Source organism: Mya arenaria, chromosome 13 (assembly GCF_026914265.1).
Source record: "Mya arenaria isolate MELC-2E11 chromosome 13, ASM2691426v1".
Taxonomy (NCBI): Eukaryota; Metazoa; Mollusca; class Bivalvia; order Myida; family Myidae; genus Mya; species Mya arenaria.
The window spans coordinates 13,243,333-13,267,752 of record NC_069134.1 but is presented as its reverse complement, the minus strand read 5'-3'; the positions used below and the strand labels follow the sequence as shown (position 1 = coordinate 13,267,752).

The window sequence follows — 24,420 nt, the reverse complement described above, 5'->3', positions numbered from 1 at the left end:
GGTGATAGCAGATTTTAATTCTGATTATCAAGTGTCTCTGTATGCATCATCTATGAGACTATTGCAAGTTCTTCCTGAATGTAGCCATTGATTCCGGCATACCGTGAAGGGTAGCAATTTACATTACTTAAATGCTCTCTAAATTTCTGTATTGATGTACCCAGCTTTACATATACGATAAGTCATGTCTACAAATAAGGCAGGAATCTGTACCCATTGGAACCAAGTCCAGAAAGTTCCAGCATGTTATTATTTCTATTTAAGGTACAATATATTATTTGAACTACACTAAATTTGGTACCGTCAAGAAAACAACAAGCGGATATTTAAAAAGACAATGTTCATGTTAATAAGTTTGTTGTTTGTTGTGGTTCCAAACAATATTTACTGTGTTATCATATATATTTGGTTTCATCAACTGTACTAACCATACTTTTATGAGCATCTCAGTTATGATGTTGTTGCATGTAAGTATAAACCACGAGGCTAAATTTCGAATCGAAACAAACTTGAAATATTATGTATCATCCTCATGTACATTGCGATTGTCAATTTTGGCAAATCAAATTTGGTTTGGATTACGCATCGTTTGTATCATTTTGCCAATGTATAGACAGTGTTCGAGTCTTGCTTATGACGGTTTAGACACAAAAGGTGCGAACAATAAATGGTATACCATTTATTACTCAGTACCTATTAAATGACAGTAAAGAGACTAATATGTCCATAATGATTCGTATACTATCTATACAATTTACACGTATTTCGTATGGTAATGGTACACTGAATTCAAATGCCGAATGTTTTCACGGGTATTTGAATGGCAGTCCTCTGTATTACTATGAACACTTTTGCCTCTCATATCAAAAGTGATATCTTTGTTATATTGTTAATTTTATATTATGAACATTCATATCAGATGATAAAGTCATTTGAATCGTCCAAACTGATATGCATCTGAAAATGTTGATAACCAAGATATATTTCACAACATGGAGAAATAATCGTTTACCATATTGATGTCAAAAAATATTTATTTTCGACACCATTTATTTTAAAAAAAAAACGCACAGCATATATTATGTAGTTTGTAATTACGAAGGATATTCATTTCAGAATATTATTATTTTTATTTTTTATAAATGCTTATTATCGTACACTAAAAAAGTGACCCAAGTGCGCTATACTTACCACAGTAAATACGGTTATTGGTGGGAAGAAACTTTTGACCAAGCGATAACTTCAATCCATGCTAGCCTCGTGTGACCGAGAGGACTTTGCCCATACTGAGCTCAGCAGCCGTGTATATAAGCGATGAACGGACGGACGAAAAACAATACAGCGAGATACTTGAGCCTGCTAGCCCATAATGGGGCACACACTATTTTTCATCCTTGCCCTTGTGGCGGGATTACAAGCAGGTAAGATTTTCTTTTATATATTGTTTATGTTATTGTTGTTTTTTTAAATTTTATTAATGTTGTGGTTGTTGCTGTCGTACTGTAAAATGTGTTCATGTATTTTAACAACTTAATAGATGTATTCTTTATATTTGTTAGAAATCTTTGATGAAATATTTCATCATATCAAAGTATCAACATATATTTAATGTGTACACATTTTTTATATACTTGCGGAAAAAAGAAACTGTGTCTAATATGAATATTGTCGAAAATAACGTCAAGCTTTTCGATGATGACATGACGTTTACCTCAGCTATATATGTCATAAATGTGACTGTGATACAGAGAGGTACTGACATTTTTCAGAATTAAGTCATTTTTTTTTATATAATTCTTTTTCTGGGGTCATTTCAAAACTGGACTTTTTGGCATGTACAGTTTCTTTTTCCCGCTAGTATATATGTAGTGTGTGAGTGATGTACAATTTCAAACTTGTTAATAATTATATTTTTGGGACCATTACTTCCAAACCCATTTTGAAACATTAGCCTTTTTCGACTGCTATTGAATTGTACCTAGTAAATGTTGATTCAATAGTTTCAAATTTATAAAACTAATCTGTACTAAGTATAACATGGCGGAAAACACAGCTCTCTTTGAAAAACACACACATGGTTCATATACATTTAGGCAATATTAAGTGTGGTGGAGTCGAGTCGAGTTTTGGTAAAAAGAGCTTTTTTGCAAACTCAATGTATTCTCGATGTTCACACTGGGTGAAGTTACTTTACTTTAACTAAATGATTAAACCGAACTAATCGTTGTTTAGGTCCTATACAAAAGATCCAGATATCAGACAAATGTGCAAGACAATGCGCTGTATCAAACCAATTCAACTACGAACCCGGAACGACCTATGAATTCACATATGAGACGGACATACGGACGGCTGTACAGGGCGCCTCGGAGGATCATGCTGGAGTCCACCTTACATCCAAAGTCTACTTGGACTTTGCTTCCAAATGTGAAATGATCATGCGGGTAAGTGATATTGAATCATTTATTAGTATGATAATAGAATAGGATTTTAACAGTTTAACATTCGTTAGTTAACCCCAGCCTAGTATAGTTTAACTTTACAATATACAATTGTAGATATGTATAGCATGATATGATTTCTGCAGCTGAGTGACGTTAAACTGAGCGAACACGACCCAGAAACGTCAACCATGAAGCCGGTGTCATCTCCCGAACTAGCAGACCTTGAAAAACAACCTCTGACGGTGTCCTTCCAAGACGGCACAATCGAAGATCTATGTCTGTCACAGGTCGAGTCTGATAAGACCTTGAACATTAAGAGAGGTATTCTGTCACTGATTCAGAACAACATGGACGATATAACCAAGCCTCAGACTCTCAGCGAGGCAAGTATATTATTATATTCAATTAGTTGTACCGGATGAGTATATATCCTAGCATCTAGCGGCGTAAATACAATAATTATTATTATATTCATATAAAAGTAGACAGAAATACTTGTATACGATAATAATGATCTGTTCAATAGTGCAGGTCTTGTGAAATCAAATATCCCATTTAATAACAACAACACACATAACAATATTTCGTTTTCAGTCGGACGTTGCCGGAACCTGTGAAACCGAGTATTCCTCCCAGGACAAGGGCTGGTACAAACAGATCATCAAGAAGTCCAAGGACCTGTTGGGCTGTACAGAACGCCACAACGGAAACAGCGCTGTCCAGGGCATCCCATACCAGGCCAAATCGGTTAGTTATCGCTTTATTCACTGTAGCAGTTACGCATTGCATTGTCAGATATGGTATCTTATAATTAATATGGAAATGCTTTGGACTTACATATAAGTAAAACATTTTATTTGACCGATTTCAAAGAATTACTCGTTAATGTAAATGTACGATATAGTTGCTATCGTTCGATTTATTTCAACATTGCAAATTGAACAGGGAATCCAGAGTATTCCTATCGTAAAGAGCACACAGGAATGCGAACAAGAGATTGCGAAAGACACTGGCCGTTTGAATGTAGCCACCTGCCGTGAGAAACACGCTTTCGTTCCGTTCTCTCGCCAAGACAGTGGTGCAATCACCCACAGCACGCAAACTCTTACCTACGTCAAGGAATACGCTTCAAGGCCCAGAGCAGGTATAGTTGGACATGTTTCTCCTGTTTTTTTTACTCTAGTATATTGTATAGCAAACCATTTCCCTACATTATCTTACCTTATCAATTGATCACTTTTCATTAAACAATATATTTATTGTTCTTTAGCTACGGTCCAATCTCGAACTTCTCTGAAGTTTGAACACTCCAACGGAAATGGTCTGTCTGCCATGGGTGATATTGAAAACAAACTGACGACTATTTGCGATGTGACTTCCAACGGTGTGACACCTGAGACGCCCAAGATGTTTACATCCCTTGTGCTGTCCATGAAGTCAATGTCTGCCATGGACATGAACGTCGTGTACAAGAAGATCAAAACCCTGAAACTCTGCTCAAGCAACAACAAGCGTGTTATGTACGTACTATACAAAGTATCACATTTGCTTTACTTAGCATCTACAGCTTTATGTCATAGAAATTTAAGCTTCATGTATTTTACAATACTATGGATTACATACTTTGTTAATATTTTTTTTTAAATACTAGTTACCTTAAATTATATATCTTTGCATTAACAGTTTGGTAATATTTAATTGATAAATGTATTATTTCTCTCACAGCAAGTTCTTTATGGACGCCGTGCCAATGACGGGAACAACTGAGAGTGTGAAGTTCATGACCCAGCTGATTACCAGTGGAGATGTGTCTGGTATTGAGGCAGAAATGTGGATGACCTCCCTTGCCTTTTTACAGCAGCCTTCCGTCGCCATGCTGAACGAAGTAAAGGTAATGTAATAAAATATGTATAAGTATTGATTGGAAACGTTAAGGCTGTATTTGGTACCTATCAGTAAATCATATGATCTTCTTTTGAAAATATTTAGGTGGGATAAATAAATATGCTTTAAATGATTCTAGGACTTGCTGAAAGTTGAAAATCTGCAAGAAAAGGCAATGCTGTCCGTCAGCTCCCTCGTGCACAGTGTCTGCAGAAACAACCCGGCATGCGAAAACTACATTGAAGTAAAGAAGATCATTTCACTCCTTGAAAGCAAAATAGCTCCATCCTGCAGCATTTCCGGTGACTATAAAATGGTAAGTGAAGACTCCATAACTTACAAGTAGCGTACAGTTAATGTCGAAATTGTACTCTTAATGTGTATTGTGTACTGATTTACATAAATCTTACAACTTACATTGACTTACAGAGTCTGTTGGCACTCAGAGCGATTGGAAACGCTGGATTCGGCACAAACGCTATTTCCACACTCGAGAAGTGTTTCCGCCGCACTGAGAACCCAATCGAGATCCGTCTGTCAGCCATCGAAGCCTTCCGTCGCATTCCATGCTCCACTGATGTAAGCCTTTTTTTTCAAATATCTATTTATAGAGAAATACACCTCAATACACTTGCGGTCACTTGTCAATTTATCACACATACTGTCATTGAGCTGTTGAGCATTTTATGTATTTGTCTTTCTATTTTTAGAAGCCTATTCTCTTCGAGATTCTTGGCAATACAGAAGAAGATTCGGAAGTAAGAATCGCAGCATACAAGTCCATTATGGAATGTGCTTCAGACGAAACCATAAGCAAAGTCAAGATAGTGTTAAGCAAGGAGTCAGTCAACCAAGTTGGATCATACATTTGGTCTCACTTAACCAATCTTATGGAAACATCTGACCCACACAAGCAGTCCATTAGATCGATCCTTGAGGATGATACGCTGAAGCAAGAATTTAATATGGATAAGAGGAAGTTTTCCCGCAATTATGAAGGTTCCCTTTTCCTTGAAAAGATCAACACTGGAGCAACTGTTGAGGGAGATCTCATTTGGTCATCAAAATCCTTCATTCCGCGATCTGGCATGTTCAACCTTACCGTTGATTTGTTCGGCAATGCCATCAATTTGTTCGAAATTGGCGGACGCGTCGAAGGTCTGGAATATTTCTTGGAATCCTACTTCGGACCAAATGGTTATTTTAGTGAAAAAGAAGTAAAGTCTGCTGTAGACGAAACAGCCGTTGACCTTATCAAGGCAGACAAAGTCAGCCGTATTGATAAAAGGGTTTGTGTTGATTTTCTTCTTTTCGCCTTTAATACTTTTCGAAATGTAAAAATAATAGCGAGATGTTAATTTGAATTCTATTATTAATGGTAGTTATAACTTTATGATACACGGACGACTGGTTTTATTTATGTTAGATGGAATCTGTAATGGACGATCTTCGTGGTTCTCTCTACATGCGCGTGTTTGGCAACGAGCTGCGCTATATGAACTTCAAAGGCCTCGACTCTCTGCTTTCTCAGAACAGCTTCAACTTTTTAGAAGTACTTATGAAACTCTCAAATGAAAACGATTACCAGTTCACCCACAGCACAATGTTTATTGATAGCACTATTGTCATCCCTACAAGTTCTGGATTCCCACTCAATCTAACTGTGAATGGATCAGCAACTATTGATATGAAAGCATCTGGAATGGTGGACGTTATGAAAATGGCGTCATCACCTAGGTCGCTGGACATTCATGGTATCATTCGACCAAGGTAAGTTGCCTACATCTTGATCCTCCCAATAAATGTGTTTCATATGTCCTATCTGTCCGTCCTATTCTGAAAATTTATCTCAAACAGTAAAACATCGAACATGTCAAACGATAAGCGCACTACATAATGTCAGTAAATCTATTTGGTTATAGCGCAGCCGTTGTTGTGTCAAGTGTCATGGGAATCGACGTACTGTCAAACCAGGTCGGAGTGAAAATGATCTCAACACTTCACTCAAGCTCTGCAATTCAAGGAAAAATGTCTATAGTCGATGGATCCATTTTGACCGCAGAGTTCGATCTTCCAGACGAAAAGATGGACATCATTAGCGTGAAGTATGTTGCACATTACCATTAAATCCTCATTATTGATTAGTGTGTACAAACAATAATAGTTTGGGCCTGTTTAACAAAAAAAAAACAACGATATAAATTGAAATATACATATACAGTTCATATTTGTAAAATTACATAAAATATATATACTTTTTTATTTCAAGATCAGAGTTTTATACTATGCATCGTGAATCAGAGAGACTGCAGAAAATGATAACAAGCAATCGCCAGTCACATAGCGCGTGTTCTGGTCCGAACCTTGTCAAAGTCGCAGGCGTAGAGATTTGCGCTGAAATGAGCTTTCCAAACGCATCGCTTGTGGAAACTGCACCATATTTCCCAATCACTGGACCGATGAACGCTGGCATTACTCTTTACAAGAGAGATATAAAGATGACTGGGTACAAGCTTGAGGCCAGATCGACGCACGTAAGTATATTCCGTATATACATATATAAATACATACAGAGATTTGATTCGTTAACAGTAATGGTCAAAAGTAATTATTGGTAAAATATTGCCCACATATACACATGAAGAACTAATTTTGCAATGGCTGCTTGCTTTTTTTTGTAGTTTTATCTTTTATCTAACTTATCCAAACTTTTACCAATGGCGATATTTTCGTGTGTGTTTAATGTTTGTTGTTTTTTAGCATTGTTGCTATTGTTTGGTGTTTGTTTTGTTCTGTTTTGGTCATTGTGCACGAAGACAAGAGTTTGGTTGAATTGTAGGCTATTGGGCATGACCTTGTATATTGTATTGTTTTATTACACGTACTTTATTTACATTTCTTGTTGTAGAACGCCAAGGAAAACATCGTTCGATTCGCCTTTTCAACACCTAACTCCAAAATTGACAGAGCATTGGGCGTTGACTTTAGTCTCAATAAGGAAAACGGAACATTTGACGCTAGCATAGCATCGCCTTGGAAGAAAGGAGACTTTAGAGGTTCGATCTAATAATTGATGAGTATTTTTAATAAAAACATAACTGAGTTGTTATTTATTTTTTTAACGTTTTTTGTGTTTTAGAAGTTAAGAAATAAACATATACTTTCGAAGCTATCGACAAAATCCCTATCAAAATGACATTATTTTATTTACATAGGTACGTTGGTCAATTCGAAATCTGAAATGGGTGTCAGCGGCAGAATGAACTGGGATAACACGCTACGCTTTAACGTCAATGCCAATCTTAAATTGGAAACGTCAGGCCCAGGAAGAATTATTAAACCAACAATCTCGATTGACATTCCTAACTTTAAATCCATCAATATGAAGGGATCAATGGAATATAGGCCTTGGACACTTTTGGATACACAAATGACTATTGCGGGATTGAGTGAATCACCTATCGTAATGAAATGTAAGCCACTTCGACAATTTAATTAATGTGTTATTTGTGTATGCTGTTTTGTGTGTTGTCCGTTGAGCGTTTATTATGTATAGGATAGATCACGAGTAGCCGTTTGATATGGAATTTATCAGCGAGCGTAGGCATATTAAACGGCTACTCGTGATCTATCCGACTTAGACAACAGAAAGTGTATTGCTTGTTTTTCAGTCCGATACCATAGATTTGTATGTGAAAAATGTCAGGAAAGCACAGGAAACAAACATTTCTGTAGTATTAAGAACGTCCTTGTAACATAAGTAGGTGCACGATTTGCACGTAATTGACCTGTTGAAAATATCCGACAGAAAAACAGTTGTGTGTGAGATTTATGAAACACTTTTGCAGGCCTATGATTGGCCGGCTGGAGGTAGCTGTTGTCTAAGCTTTAATCTCTGTGCCTTTCAACAAATTCATAGTAAATCGATTGGCTGCTTGCAGTATTTCTGAAGCTTCTATCGTGTTGATGTTAAATTTGTAAAAATTGTGTGGTATTTTATCATCAGATAGAATAGCAAATTATTTTTGTATTTTTTATGCTTTTAGCGGAAATTTCCAATAAAGATAAAGGAATGAGATTTGATGCCACCCTTACAACTGGGCCTAAATCAACGTACACCCTATCCTCATCCCTCCAGAAAACGGTTTACAAGAAGAAAATTGTATACAAGCCTCAGATAAGCATTCGAACTCCATCTACTGAGGTGTTTGCTTTTGGTGGAACTTACACGAATGTTTTCGGAAACTCGATTGACCTGAACTTTGTCCTCGACAAAGTTGTTGCTAAACCAGTTTCATTATCAGGTAAATTTAACTAAACTCTATTTTTCAATCGTTTGTTGTCCAGTGCATTTTGCAGTGATTCATACCAGTGCAAGAATGATAGAGTTAGGGCTGTTGGCAATTATCCCTGTTTCAATGAAATGTTTACCAAACTGACACTACTGTGTCTTTGTTTTGTATGTATTTTATACATCCGACGGATCTATTTCAACATATTTCCACATGTGGTATTTATTGCAATTTCAGCTAAATGGAGGCTTAAGTCTTACAGACGAGGAAGGTCACTTAACTATGTTAATTTCGCTTTTGAATCGACACCAATGTACATAAAAACTAAAGGCAAGTTTGACAACAGGAACATGAAAACTTTGGCCGCCGATATTGACCTTACATACATCATCAAGGGCATTGCCCGGGACAACGTTAAATTTGCATCAAAATTGATGAATTGGAGTACGAAAACTTTGACGAAAGCAAGACTGTCAATGTGAGTAATATGTTTTTGTTTGAACTTTAACTATACATTAAAAGAAAACATCGAAGTTTAATTTAAGTGCCTATCGTTAGTCAGTATAAACAAAATTTAGTTTTAAGAAAAGAAAGATTAAACAGCTTATATATCTATGACTTGTTTAAACAGATATTAATTTAATTTAATTTTAAGACTTTCAAACACGCTGATTATCATGTCTTGTTTTAGGAATGCTGAATCGAAGAAAAACTCTGACCTCAATTTCAAACTTATTACCAACGTTAATCACAACAAGAGAACTTCTGGATTTGATGCAAGCATAAACTATGGACCAAACTTTAAGGATGCAGATAAACAGATAACCGTTGATGGTAAACTTGACAGAAGAATAAAAAGTTGGTCAATGGCGGCTGTTGACTTTTCTGGAAAAATGGAAATCGGAACGGTGAGTCGTCTTGAAATTTTGAAAACAATATTGGAAAGAATATATATGCAATTGAAAGCCCTGCATTTAAAGTTCACTAATTGTTCACGATACTCATTTTTTAAGTCAGTTTTGAATTTGTATATTATATCTGGGCTTAGGTACATACTGATTGCTAATGACCTATAACTATATATGATTTACTGTTGCAGAATTTCAGACTTGTCTCAAAAGTAACACACTCCCACAACTCCAAGGCCTTGAACTCGACTGCCACTCTGCGACTTAACAAAAACGCCATGGAATCAAACCTTCAACTTCAGGATGAGTCAACAACATTGAAAAATCTGAACGGAATTTGGCGTATTGATATTCCAGGTAAAAAGATACTCATGACCCATGCACTTAAGCAGTCTTCCGAAAACAGTTATGATCTGTCATCAAAAGTTAAAGTTGGTCGCTCCGAAAATACATTCGACGCATCATGGAAAACCCCATCAGCTAAAGCCTTTACTGTCTCATCTAATGTTCAGTTAGATAGTATGACACCTTTAAAACTTGAAGGCGATTTCAACTTAGACCCAGCGCAATACAAAATTGGTGGTGAGATCATGCGAGGATCTTCAAAATACTCTGCGCAGTTGTCATCTGAAAAGCTAACTGCAACTTCTGTTCGCTGCTTAGCCGATATAGTATACCCAACCAGGCACATCATTGGAAACTTTGAAAGCTCTATGGCAAACGGAAGAATCAGCAGTCGTTCTGATCTAAGATGGAATGCAGATCGTGATGATTCACAAAGGATAACCGTCAGTGGAAGTGGCCAATACCAGGACATGTCAAACATGGATGGATCGCTCACTGTCCAGTACCCAAGCCGAACCGTTTCTGTAAATGTCAAGCAAACTTACACTAACAAATATTTGTCACATATGGACCTGAAATGGGGTGTCAGCAATTCCGTATCTATTGATACAGTATTTGGCAGCATTGCCGCCCGGGATGGTCGGGACCTAATTGGCAGTGTAAAGCTTTCAACCCCAATCCAGCAACTCAAATCTGTCGAACTTTCCCTGAACCATAAAATAGCAACAACAAACTATAATACCCAGGTTGACCTAAAGTTTGATACCGATGATTCCATTTCTGCCGAACTGAAAGTTCAGAGGCCAATCAACATAAGAAATATCGATGCTGTGTTGATTGCGAAGGCTCCATCATATGGTTTGAAATCATCCCAGGCCAATTTGCAGCATTCGGTAACAGATGGCGTGTCAACAGTGGCCAAATTCAATTTCAACAAACAATTTTTGAACGCCGATATTCACCTTACTAACAACGGAAATGAAAACGACATCAATTTGAAAGGACAGCTCAATTTTAAATCATCAATGCAGAACATGAAGAAAGGATCCATCTTGTTGGAGCACAGCAACAATGGCCGAGATGTCAACACAAACGCACTTCTACAATACAACAATAAAGAATACGGGCTGAAAAGTACAATCACTGCAACAATGAATGGTATGAATATTGCAACTGATGGAAGCGTTACGATTACTTTACCTTCTAATGGTGTATCCTTAACCTGGAATCACAGAAATACCAAAAGCAATATGCAATCTACATCGGAACTTATTCTTAACGGAAACCAATATTCACTTGACATTAAGAGCATTCATGACATGAGCTTGGCCTCAGGAAAGGTGCATAGTACATTGCAAATAAATACACCATATCGAGTGATGAAAGAAACCGTCCTGCAGATAATACATGAGCATAGGTCAGGCCATTTCGACTCTGTAGTAAATATTTCAAACGAAGGAATGACAATTGTTACTGTTGAAGGAAAGTACGAGCGATCGAATAACCAAGTAAAATCTAAATTCACAACATCTAATTCGCTTCTTGGGGATGATGTCTCTGTCATTTTAAATGCTGACTACTCCGCGAGTCCATCAAAGGCACATTTAGAATTGTCGATTTCCCCATCCAAGATTTACAGTATCGATGGAACGTACAGAAAAGAAACTTCAGGAGACATGGACATTTCAATAAGCGCGAATACTCCAAACAACCCAGCAGTCATATTATATGGATCACGCTTTGTCAAGAAAACAGGTATTGAATCGAAACTGCAACTACAGTACATGTCAGGCAAAAACATTCAACTGGATAGTTTCCATAATCCCAATGAAATTTCTCTCAAATTTTCTTCACCTTTCACAAGCGATTTTGCAACAAATGCAATGTACAAACGAACAGGAAACACCCTTACTACATCAGCAAAGATTGACGCTGAACCATTGTTGGGAGCATGGCTAGTATCAGCATCGTTTGATATCAACGAAAGATTATCTGGTAATGTAAAACTGACAACACCAATTGCAAGTGTGCCATATTCACAGATTACATTTGTAAGTTATATGGTAGACAATAAGAGACAGTCATCACTTTCAGTTGAATATTTACCCGGAAAAACAGTTCGACTCGATAGTAAGTATAGCTTTCAAAGTGTCAACGACTTGGCGATGTCTCTGGAATTTTCGTCACCATTTGACCAAATGCCATACGCCAGAGTTTCGATCAATCATGTTGGAGACCTTCGACGATTCTCAAACAACGGTGAAATTGAATATCAGCGAGGCAAAGTGATGTCAATAGAAACTCGATATTCGGGCGTTGAAACCAAAAGCGGATCTCTCATTATTCGGAGTCCATTTTATGAAGATATATCGGCTTCATTCAACTACGAGGGAAGTCTTCTTGACTTTAAAGCTGATGTTGACATGTCATGCACATCTAATGTCCATGTTGAATTAAAACACAAAGGCAACTTCAAAAACTTTGAATCCTCTAGCCATATCTTATTCGATAATACAAAATATGGCGGAAGTCTAAACTTTAAATCAAGCCCAGGTGTAGAAGCCTCGTTAGCCATTGAAACACCAATTCGAAACGCCAGGTTTTCTGCCTCACACAAAGGCCCTTTGTTGTCGTTTTCAAACCAAATGGAACTTTCAGTAAGTGATATCGGCGTTTTCTCATCCGATTTCAATGTTGATCTTCAGTCGACAATCAACCTTTCGGCTATTGTAAAAACACCTATTAGAGGATTCAGTGATCTACGAGGATCCCTTACACATGAAGGCTACATCTCAAAGTTCCAAACTCAAATTGAATTGCAAAGAAATCAGGATATATATTTCGCTTCAACCAAGGTGAACACTGAGCCAGCATTTATTGCCGAAACTCTTCTGAAGACACCATACAAGGCATTAAGAGAAGCCCGTATTTCCATTTCACCGGAAGGTGTGATTAACAATTTCAAGTTTCATGGGGAAATGCAGCTTAACAAAGATATAACAGAACTTGATCTAAATGTAGACGCCACTAAGAAAATAGACGTCGACTTCACTCTGCGAAGTCCTTATACCGACACAATCAAAGCAACTTTCGATCATTGGGGTAAACTCTCGAGGTTCCAGAGCAAGCTTCGTGCAAGCGCAGGTAGCATGCGCCTTATAGCAAATGCCAAATTCCAAATGCAGCCGACTGTTAATGCACTTTTCACAGTTAAATCACCTATTTCATGGCTGAAAAGTCACCAGCTGTCTCTTAAGCACTCTGGTACAGCCGACAGTTTCAAGTGCAATCTGCAGTACAAGTGCAATGGCGACACCTACATCGGTGATGCAACTTTCCAGAACTTGAACTCTCTTAAAGGTGAATTAACAGTTAAAGGACCTTCATTCAGTACGATAAAGGCATCTGTAAACCATGAAGGTAAAATTCAGAATTTCAAATCATCAGCAAGTGTTTCTATGGGAAAAGATACAGTTGAAGCCAATATCAACATGAACACAGTCAACGGACTGAAGGGTGGCATTGCAGTCGCTACACCATTTTATGGTTATAAGAACATACAAACGGCCGTTGTTCATTCAGGTGACCTGCACAATTTCAAGAGTCATGGAGAATTTTCATTAAACAAAAAGTCAGGCACCATCGATATATCATTTGACTCAACCAATGGTATTAACGGAAAAGTGACAATGATTAACTCTTTTAATTCCCTTAAAGATCTAACGCTTACAGTTACTCATAATGGAGACATGAACAACTTCAATACAATTGTGCAATGTTCAAGCAATAAAAAAAGTTTGCTCGGAGAAGCTTCATTCAAGAACGGTATTTCGAAATCAGGAAGCGTCTCACTTAAGTCAACACTACCTGGAATAGATGATTATGCTGCATCCTTCTCACACGAAGGGGACATGTCGAAATTCACTTCATCAGTCAACACAAACTGTCCCGGTGGAGCAACTGCGATTAACCTGGTCTTTGATTCGTCTAATGGCATACAAGCCAGATTGACTGGAGAAACACCTATGACGAAGAAGGCAGAAATTGTCATTAGTCATGTCCAGTCCGATACGTCGTCGAATTCTGATGTGTCTGTGAGGTATGACGGTGTTAAACAATTTGGACTTCAGTCTGATTTGACTATTCAACCAACAGTATCGGCCATTGTCTCAGTCATCACACCTCTTGAGGGATACGAATCTTCTGAACTTCAACTCCATCATAATGGCAATGCGAACGGGCTCAGATCAAATGCAGCAGTAAATGTTTTCGGAAAGCGATTTGAAACAGAAATTGAATTGACAACTTCACCGGACATACAAGGGTCTTTCAAAATCTCCTCTCCGCTTGCCGAGGAACTGGTAGGAAAATTCATTTACGAGGGTTCCATGAAAAAGTTCAAGTCAAATATTGACATGACTTACGGCGGACGAAGTGGAATTAGTGTTGATATGTCATTCAACATTGAAGATCAATTTTCAGGTGATTTAAGAATAATTTCTCCACACATAAATAACTTGGAGACCAGCTTCACACATAAGGGTGATTTGACTGCTTTTGTAACTGACGCTCGAGTTATCTACGCTGGACAAAAGAGCACTTTGAGTATGGATGTAAAAACTTCTCCAACTGTTGTAGCAACATTTACCCTGACTACTCCAATGTCGAAAGACATGAAATTATCACTATCGCACACAGGACCTTGCTCAAACAGCCACACGTCTGCAAATGTCCAATATGGAACTGAGTCTCTCTTAAGCATTGACTCAAGAATTAATCACGAGCGTTCGATCAACGTTGGGATTACTATCACCTCAGTATTGCCTCAATTAAAGATTGTTTCCGTAAAAGTGACCCACGATGGCATTTATACAGATTTTGCATCGCACGCCGAGGTAACATACAACAAACAAAATCTCGTTGGAGATCTTTCTTTCAAACCTACATCAGGTTCATTTATATTAAAAACGCCGTTTTTCAAAGACATCACAGCTTCCTTTGACAGGGACAACGCAAATACCATGAACGGAAATTCTAATGTCAATGTTGCGTATGGCGTTACAACCTTGTTTGCCATTAAATTAGATGCCAATCTTCCTTACACATGGATTGTTCAAGTGCAAGTTCCAGTTAACGGATATGAAACATCAGAATTAACATACAGAAAAGAAGGTGAAGTTGGCGGACATTTTACGATTGATATAGCAGGACAACTGCATGGCGTAGAAGCATACATTTCCAAGTCCGATAAACTAGGAGGCGTAGTAAGCATTACGTCACCATCACTTCCATACATGTCTAGTAAAATTGAAATCTCTGGTACACTCAGTAGTCCAAAGTGTCATTTGGAAGGAACCTACATAACTAATACAGTTGAAGCCGACCTTGAGTTTAATACAAAAAATGGTATTTATGGAATTCTGAGTATTAAGACGCCTTTCACCGAGCCGATCGAGTTCGAATGTGAAATTGATGGGACACCGAGACAGTTCACCCTTGACTCGTCAGCAAAATATGGAAAGGAAATGCATAAATTGACGGGCTCTGTAAATACAATAGACACATATGAATGTCAGATCAATATCCGATCACCCAGAGTAATTCCGATTGCCGTTGGATTTAAACATGACGGGGAACTGACTAACTTCAAATCTCACGGTGAAGTTAAATTGGATAATGATAAACATAGCCTTGATGCCGGGTTGTCGATTATGAATGACGCCGAGGGATTCCTTAGCATTGAATCGCCAATGGTAGAACCCATTCAGGGTAAATTCTCCATAAATCTTGTTCCATTAACGTACAAGGTTGTTAGCGAAGTAAAGATCGGCGATAAAATTGGAAACATCGAAATAAGACAAACAGGGCCTTTAAGTGGAATAGCAAAACTATCAACAGAGTCAAAAACAATAATAGACAGTCAAGTTTCGCTTGGTACAAACCCTATTCGCGGAAGCATCACTTTAAAGAATCCATTTAAGAATATCTTTGCCTCTTATGCAGTTGACGGATCTGTACGAAATTTTAAAACCCAGGCTAAGTTCACCATTGGATCGACAGTGATGCTTGACAGCGAAGTACCATTTCGGTCAAACCCAATTAATCTCGACCTTACTATAAAAAACCCAATACGAGATATCCAAGCCACTCTCTCAAAAAGCGGACCGTGGACAAATTTTCAGTCAAGTGCTCAGCTCATCGTTGCATCCGAAACCATTTTAGATTCTGACCTCTCCGCAAACGTTAATCCTCTTCAAGGGTCTTTTAATTTCAGAACACCTGTCAAAACACTGTCGGGATCCATTTTCGTTGACGGGACCTATGACCACTTTGACGTTAAGGGAGAACTAGCGGTGGATGGACAATCTAGCTTCATGAATATTCAGTTTAAGTCGGATGGTGGTATTTTGGGAAGTGCTAGTTTTGCAAAAGGAACCCAAGAAATATTTTCAAGCAAATTGTCTTTTGAAACTTCACCTCTGCGGGCAAGCCTTTCTTTGAAGTCCACGAATGAATATATTAAAACCATGTCTGCATCATTTAGTCATAAAGGGAAAGTTCTTGACTTTGAAAACCAAGCAGAAATAACAATAAATGGAGAAAAAACAGAAGCGCATATGCTATTCAACATCGGGTCGAAATCTGAAATGAAAATCTCAGCTTCAAGTCCATATTTTCCTTCAACTGGATTGGGACTCGAATTTGTTGGCAATGCCCAAAAGTTCCAAAGTGCAATGGAATATTCTGTCGGCGAAAATACATTTTCCTTCGATTCCAGTGTTGACACAACCAATGGCATTGACACCTTTATGACAGTAAAGACACCATTTGAAGGTTACAAAACTGTAACATCTAAGTTGTCATATAATGGAATATTTCCTAACTCAGATGGCCTTATCCAAATTAAGACAGGAAGAAGGACACTCTTGACAAGTAACTTTCAATTATCTAATGTGAAAGGAATCTCTTTGAAAATTGTTGGTCAGTCAGTCCTTACACCAGCACTTCAGATTTCGTTCGACCACTCCGGAGATATGCAGAAATTCACAACTAGAGCTGAACTTCGTTTCAATGGCACTCCATTCACGACCGATATTTCTTTTCAATCGACACCGTACCCACAGGGTTCCTTTGCCGTCGTCACTCCGTATATGGAACCAGTAACTGGTTCCTTCAACGTGGAACCTCAGTTGAATGGAAATTCAATTAATATAAAAGCTACATTTAACGGCCAACCAAATTCTTTAGATACTAGCTTTTACTTTGGTAACGATATGGGTGCATCCTTTTCAATGAACTCACATGTAACTGGAACAATTCGAGGATCTGGCAGTTTAAATAGGGGCTACTCAAGCTATACAGGCAGTGTTAATATGGAAGCACTAGGAAAGAAAATGACACTCGACGGTAAACTGAATACAGAACGAGGAATTAAATCTAGCATTTCCATGACTTCTCCATATGGAAACAGTGAGGCAGAATTTGCATACAGTGGACAGTATCCAAATGCCAAGGCCGATTTAACAGTTTCAATCCCTGGAAATAAATTTTCTTTCTACAGTGAAATCCAGACTCAGCCCAAGCTATCCGCTACACTTGCCATATCTACACCATTCAGTGGATATGAAAACGTTGGAGGTAACATCCATTTTGCAAGCAACAAAGACAGTGTATCTTTTGACACACAAATAAATTATCTGACCGGAAAACAAATTGCTGCTTCGTTTGAGTCAACAATTTCGGGAAAAAATGTGCAGACAGTGGCAAAGCTTGAAACACCTTACACGGAAGACCTTAACATTGAATTAACTCTGACGGGACAACCAAGTCAATTTTCGAAATCGCTCGTTGTTTCAATGGGTGAAGACAACAATTTAATATCTACCGGAACTTTCTCCATCGGCACATCGTCCTTAAATCTAGATTATTCTCTTAAAACGACGTTTGCTGGATACGTAGATGACCAGCATATACAGGTTAAGTACGATGCCGATTTGCCGAATTTTAAAGCATCTGCTGATGCTAAAATACTTGGAAGTTTGTACTCGACTGAAGCTAGCTTGGACCTTTCAAATGAAATAAACGCATTGTTCAAACTTGATACACCATTCGAACACTTAAGTGACATTGCAGTCACATTTGAGCATTCGGGTACCTACAGGCGATTTACCACCAAGTCAACAGTACAAGGAAAAAATAAAAGTTTGTTTGAATCCAACCTCCAGTATTCTAATTACGGATGGCGAAGACTTTCAATGTCCTTAGACATGACAACACCATTTCAGGGCTGTGAATTTACCAAAGCTTCATATAGACATGCTTCTCTATCAGATGGCTTTGAGTGTGATGCAGACATATCCATTATGAATAAGGATATCAGTGGCACTTTGACAATTAATAATAACCCCCCAACAGCAACTGTTTCGTTTACCACACCGTTCGCCGGTTTTGAAAAGTTAGGTGCAGATGTCAAATATGTCATTGGAAAAGATTCAATAAACGGACAAGTTAATGTTGCCTACATGCAAGATAAGACACTTTCTGCGTCGATTGATATGAACAGCAACAGCCTTACATTTAAATTGTCCACCCCCTTCCAAGGGTATGAAAATCACGAAGTGCAACTGTCATACAATGGAGAAATGCGTAACTTCCAATCAACAGCTGCCTTTACATCATCTGCTGCTCCATCCATCAGGGCCCAGGCAAATCTGCGTTTGTTCTCACTGCTGAATTTGGACGGCTCCGTAAGTCTTACCAGTCAGATTAGAAATTTCGAAAACATCAAAATAACCGTCACAAACGAAGAAAACAGAGGTAAATATACAACTAAGTCAGAAATAAGTTGGTCTTCTTCACAGTCCATTGTCCTTGATGGAACTCTAACTGACAATAGTCTTTCAACTACTGGAAACATAAATTTAAGAACACCTTTCGATATGGTTAGACAAGCGGGTGTTGATATCAAAATGGAAAAGAAACAAGGAATTATCTACTCTGGAAAGATATCCCCAGTTTTTAACGGAAAAACCACTGTAGCCGGTGATATTACTTTTAGCAGCGCTCAGAACAAGGCTTTGTCTGTAACAATGCGCTCTCCAACAACCTTTTCTGCAGACGTCAGTGGTAACATCGGACAAGTTTATCAAGGATCTGTTTCTTTTACAAACGATATTTTCGAAAAGAACACCGGATTGACACTAACCGGAACAATTGACCCAATCGCAAAGAGCGTGGTTGCTAAGTACAACTGTCCAACAATGCAGCTGGATTTGAACGGTTCTCTTAAGAAATCAATCCTAGTCATCAATACTGATCGCTATGGGTACGAGATATCCGAGTCGTTCGCAAAAATTATTCTTCCTACAAGAAGTCTTAAAGTAACCGGCAAAGTACAAAACGGGGCTACCGAAGGTTTCCTGTTTTGGGACGCAGACAAAGATGAAACAAAGAAAGTTGGATTCCGCTCCGAAATCAAATCTCAATCCGATTCGATGAAGGCTGACATGACAGTGATGTTGCCAAGCCTAGGAAAGGTAAACGTTTACAATCAAAGTAAATATTTTCTAGTTTTATATAATTACAATTTTGAATTAGGATTGACTAAGAATTTTATTATATTTCAAATGGTTTGATTCGCAACATTCTTGATATCAGGCACGTTATTGCAGTTTCAATTGCATACGGAGTCATTATTGTTTTATACTTGCAGGATCTTCAGATCGATTCCGAAATGATTCTGAACAGAGGGCGTATCATATTTGACGGAAAAACAGAACTAACCTATTCTAAAGATTCCCGAAAAAAAATCACAATTAACTCTCGTGTTGAGGACATATCTTCTTGGGATTCTAGAAATTACAGCTTTACATTCGGAATAAGTCACCCATACACTAGCGTCAATGTTGAGGTCGTTTCTCATGTGGGAAATTCAAACGAAAAAATGACAGGAGCAGTTGATGTCAAATACCTTACTGCAAGACGCGAGACTAAACAGTTCACAGTCAATGGAGAACTTGACAAAATCCGTAAAGGCGTCGAACTAAATGTAAGTATTTTATCAGATTTTTTTTCAAAAGAACCATTTTATTCATATAACAAGAACTGATTATATTTGAATTTAAACATTTTAAGCTTCATAATTTTATAATGTTTGTCTTATATTTCTTTATTCTAAGATTGACACTCCAATGAAGAAGGTTGGAATCAACGGAAACATCCAGGCTGGATCCCCATATCGCCTTTCCTTGGTCAACAAATATGACAACAAAAAACCACTGAATACCATTGTTTCGTTTGATTCCGTTAAACGCAGCATCGACTTTCAGATGAACTACGATTTGGGTAAGGTTGAAAGTTAACTTCTTTCGATGCATCTGTATTGGACAAATGTATCGTTCCTTTCTAACGTTTTAATATAATGAAAGGTTATATCATAGAAGAATACAATTGTGAAAGTTTTAAAATGGATTTATTTTAATTGTCATTGGCAACATTTACGACTTTTCATTTCAGAAAACCCAACCAGTGAGCTTCATGTAAGCGCGAAGTACGTGAATAATTCTGCCATTGCAGCTGAATTGTACCATATGATCAACAGACAGAGAATAAGTGACGGACTGCTTGCTTTACGTCTAAACAGCTCTCATCTCCTTCACAGCAGAATCCATTGGCGACCAGATATGATTGCTGATCTAAAAGTAAGTTTAACTTAATTGGAAAGTTGATTCCTTTCTATCTGTTTGTATATTGAATATTTATCTATGTAATTTGTACCTTTCTTATTCGCTATGAATTGAATTATTAAAGGAATACACAGCAAAGAAGTCTTCTACCTACAAACGCCAGCTCTCCAGCTTTGCTGATGCTGTAAGTGAGAGTATTAGCGCCGAACTTAGACAAAAGTCTAGTATCATCAATCGTTCTTTTATGGAGGAATCGGAACCGTTTGTTGCCACTGCCACTGAACAACTTGAGCGATTGGCCATCATGTATGAGCTCAATCAGTATCACATGCGTGATATCGTCGATGCAGTTCTAGCTGCTGCTGAAAAGACAAAGTATGTAAACCTACGTTGTTTATTTTAGTTTTCATTTAATATAACCGTTGTTAAGGATGCTAACATATTATGATCTTCAGCAATCGTGAAATGTAAATCATTTTGTGTTTGTCTTATAAATGTTATGGTAAAAAAGTGAACACGTTGCATTCATCTTCATATATTATTAGACTCAAACTACACGACATGTCTCTGGCGACCAGTGAGTGCATGAACAATCTGTCCGATGAACTGTCAAAGTCAATGGGAGTCTCCAAGGAAACGATCAAGGTTTGTCTACACTTTTTAAATTTGAAAACGCATCATGTCATGATATTTAGCGGAATGTAGGGATGTACTAATTGTCACACCAAAATCATTTGAATAACAGTGTTGAAAATATTTTTGTAGAACATAATACTGGAGGTTGAGAAATCATCGGGGATGATCATGCAGTCTGCTGAGAATGTCTACAACATATACTCAGGTAAATGTTCGTTTGTTATATTGAAAGAAGCATTGTCTATGTGTGGTTATATTTTGTCAGGTTGTGTAGGAGACCTCATTATTTTACCTAAGTTTAAAACAATGCGTTTGCTATATGAAAAACACTATTGTATTTCAGGCCATGTTTACAACATCACCGCACCAGTTATGACCTCTGTGAACGACAAGTACAATACTTACGTTAACTATATGTCGCAAATGAGCAATGATCACATGACAAACATGGCTGACAAGTACACATCTGCAATTTATGGTGTAAATGACGCTATCAATACCAGATTATCTCGCTTGTTGGCAAATAAACAAGTTGGTGGCGCCTACCAGCACGTAAGACATATTTGTTGCTTTCAGATGAATTTAAACATTGATAGATTTGCATTTAACATTTTTAGCTGGATTCGTTATTTCATTATTTATGTAATATTTACATGATTCGATATTTTTCAGGGTTACAATGCCTACAAATATTGGGAAATTAGAGAAAATGCAGAAATAATTGCACAAGCAATAATTGATTGGATTAAAGAAGAAATCGAGATAGAACTTTCAGATATTAAAGCCACACTCCTGAACCTTAAAAAGAGTACGATCACCGTTTATGACCCGAAACACGGTGAAATTCAAGCTGAAATCCATTTGCCGTTGCCAATCAAGACTTTAGATGCTGTTCCAGTAATAGAAATGGACATGTCAAAGACACAGAAGTACATTCCCAAAATGCCAACTATCTCGCTGCCGTCATCTGATGTCTCAAAATGGCTGCCCCCTTATGAAGGTACATTGATAGTTAATTACATCTAGTTTACTCTCGTCTTTTAATAGTTTTAACTTTAGTAGCGTATCTTCTTTAAAATGTAACAATAAATGATTTATGTTGGTAATATTTACAGCCATCGCTACCATTGAGGGTGACACTATTACCACGTTCGATGGGCTGACCTACGACTTGACCAAGAGCTGCACTTTCCTCCTAGCTAAAGACAACGTCAACGGTAATTTCACAGTGGTCCTCAACAAAGAAAACAACAATAAAACCCTGGTTATTATCGCTGACGGGAAGGCCATTGAGCTCTTAGCCGATGGACAGGTGTGTGTTTGTGTGTTTGCTTATCTCTTATGTTAGGAACATAGGCTGCAATTACTGCAATGATGCTATTGTTTTCAATGGAACATCGGTAAGATTAGCATGTAACATAACATAAGATCTTTAAAGCTTTATACTGAAAACTCACTAAAAACATCCTTATTTGAAATTTAGGTTTTCTATTTTTCTTTAATGCACGTTCTCTATCCAATCAACAGATCAAGGTTGATCGCCAGCTAACTGCATTACCAGCGGTCTTTAGAGACATAACGATGACGTCACTGAATGGCCACGTGAAAATCAATGTTGCTGGCCATCTTGACGTTGACTACGTTAAAGAGCTCGACTCGTACACTATTGTGATGAACGGCTTCTACTTCGGAAAGACAAACGGACTCCTCGGTAGCTATGACAACGAGCCCTACAACGACATGATGACGTCGTTTGGAAAGCCGAGTGACAATGCTGACCGCTTTGTGAAGACCTGGGAAGTTGGCACTGGCAAATGCCGCTGAGCTTAGAAGTTATCTAGGACCCAACTGCCAAAACCAAATGGACATACTTTGTGATTTTACTGTGATTGACTCTCAACTTTAAACTGACAGAATTTAAATAACGTTTTTCTTTTCAACGTTATTTTATAGTAAAGTATAATGTAATTCAATTTTCAAGATCATGTATTTGCTTTTAATAACAAACATATTAATAATTTTATAACTGTACTTTTTAAAACTTTTAACTGAAAGATATTGTAGCAATTTATAAGCAAACACAAAAAAACATCTCCTGTACAATTATACACTGAATAAATAATCAAAGCATCATTTGTACTTAAATGTATTATTTCCTCTCTGTTGGGGACATTTTAAAGTTGTCCACAACTCGCAAACATTGTTTCCGGTATATTGTTGCGTAAGTGTGACATTATACAATTCAAAAATAATTGTGGATGGAATAGGAATCCTTATAATTTGGGACAGAGATATAACATTTTACAATTTCTGTTTTCGCATAGAGTAAGGTTCTGGTGGACTTTTTTCATAGCTTGCGTTGAATTGTATGTTGGACTTTGACGGGTGATCAATTTGTTATTCAACAATGTCACAGTTTGTATGGCTGCTGGTGTTGCCACTGTTGTAACCATTGTAATATGAATTTTATTCATACAATTAAACAAGAGTAAGACAATAGACAAGAAATGTTACAAAACGTCAGTATTATATATACCATTTGCCAAAATAACTGAGGTTTACCAACGAAAATGATGAAGCAATACACTGGAACCTATAGGGAGAAGACCAGCAGTCAAATACTTAACAATGGCTTGTTTCAAGGCACATTGATAAAAGCTTTACAGACACTCAGCGAGAGTAACAAAGTGTCATAACAAAACAAATGCAGATACCGCCTTTGAGGAATAAAATCGAGAAAATTAATGAATGGATAAAAACCTAATGTGATCGGGTTGAAAAGTTGTTACAACTTAAAGATCAACGATAACATTTTGTTAATTTAAAACCCATTTGACAGCTAATAATGTTCATTATGTTTGAAGTGAAATGACACGCGTCATTGTTGACCACTGGGCTCGATCCTGTAGTGTTCATTGTATTATTCCTCTTATCATTGTTATAACCAAGACGATTATGATTGAAATATTTACACTTTTGTGTGGACTTTTGTCTTAAGATTAAGTTAAGTGCAAACAATCACTCTAGATTCTAGAAAAATGAAGAAAAATAGATGAACTTTCTACCTAAGCATCTAGATACATTTTTAGTTTTAAAGTTTATTGGCAAATCAGCACGATACCAGGCCATTTCCATTGCAATATATAAACTAAGGCATGAATTCATACATATAATATGATATTCAATTCTTTGTTAGTGGGATTTCGGCTGAGAACAAATGAATAAC

At 37.4% G+C, this 24,420-nt stretch overlaps 1 protein-coding gene across 1 annotated transcript; it reads left to right on the top strand.

The window, feature by feature from the left end:
• Nucleotides 1-1,369: 1,369 nt before the first annotated feature.
• LOC128215037 (uncharacterized) lies at nucleotides 1,370-23,320 on the top strand. The gene is made up of 29 exons (XM_052921769.1): nucleotides 1,370-1,421; nucleotides 2,233-2,444; nucleotides 2,588-2,827; nucleotides 3,039-3,191; nucleotides 3,390-3,588; nucleotides 3,715-3,964; nucleotides 4,170-4,335; nucleotides 4,468-4,644; nucleotides 4,758-4,907; nucleotides 5,039-5,617; nucleotides 5,755-6,098; nucleotides 6,251-6,433; nucleotides 6,598-6,862; nucleotides 7,237-7,384; nucleotides 7,544-7,801; nucleotides 8,375-8,632; nucleotides 8,858-9,098; nucleotides 9,312-9,528; nucleotides 9,720-19,409; nucleotides 19,586-19,921; nucleotides 20,052-20,217; nucleotides 20,389-20,573; nucleotides 20,683-20,933; nucleotides 21,104-21,203; nucleotides 21,324-21,399; nucleotides 21,538-21,746; nucleotides 21,867-22,194; nucleotides 22,310-22,506; nucleotides 22,722-23,320. The coding sequence occupies exons 1-29, from the start codon at nucleotides 1,370-1,372 to the stop codon at nucleotides 23,016-23,018; spliced, it is 15,927 nt and encodes a 5,308-aa protein (XP_052777729.1). The 3' UTR covers nucleotides 23,019-23,320.
• The last annotated feature ends 1,100 nt before the right edge of the window (nucleotides 23,321-24,420 follow it).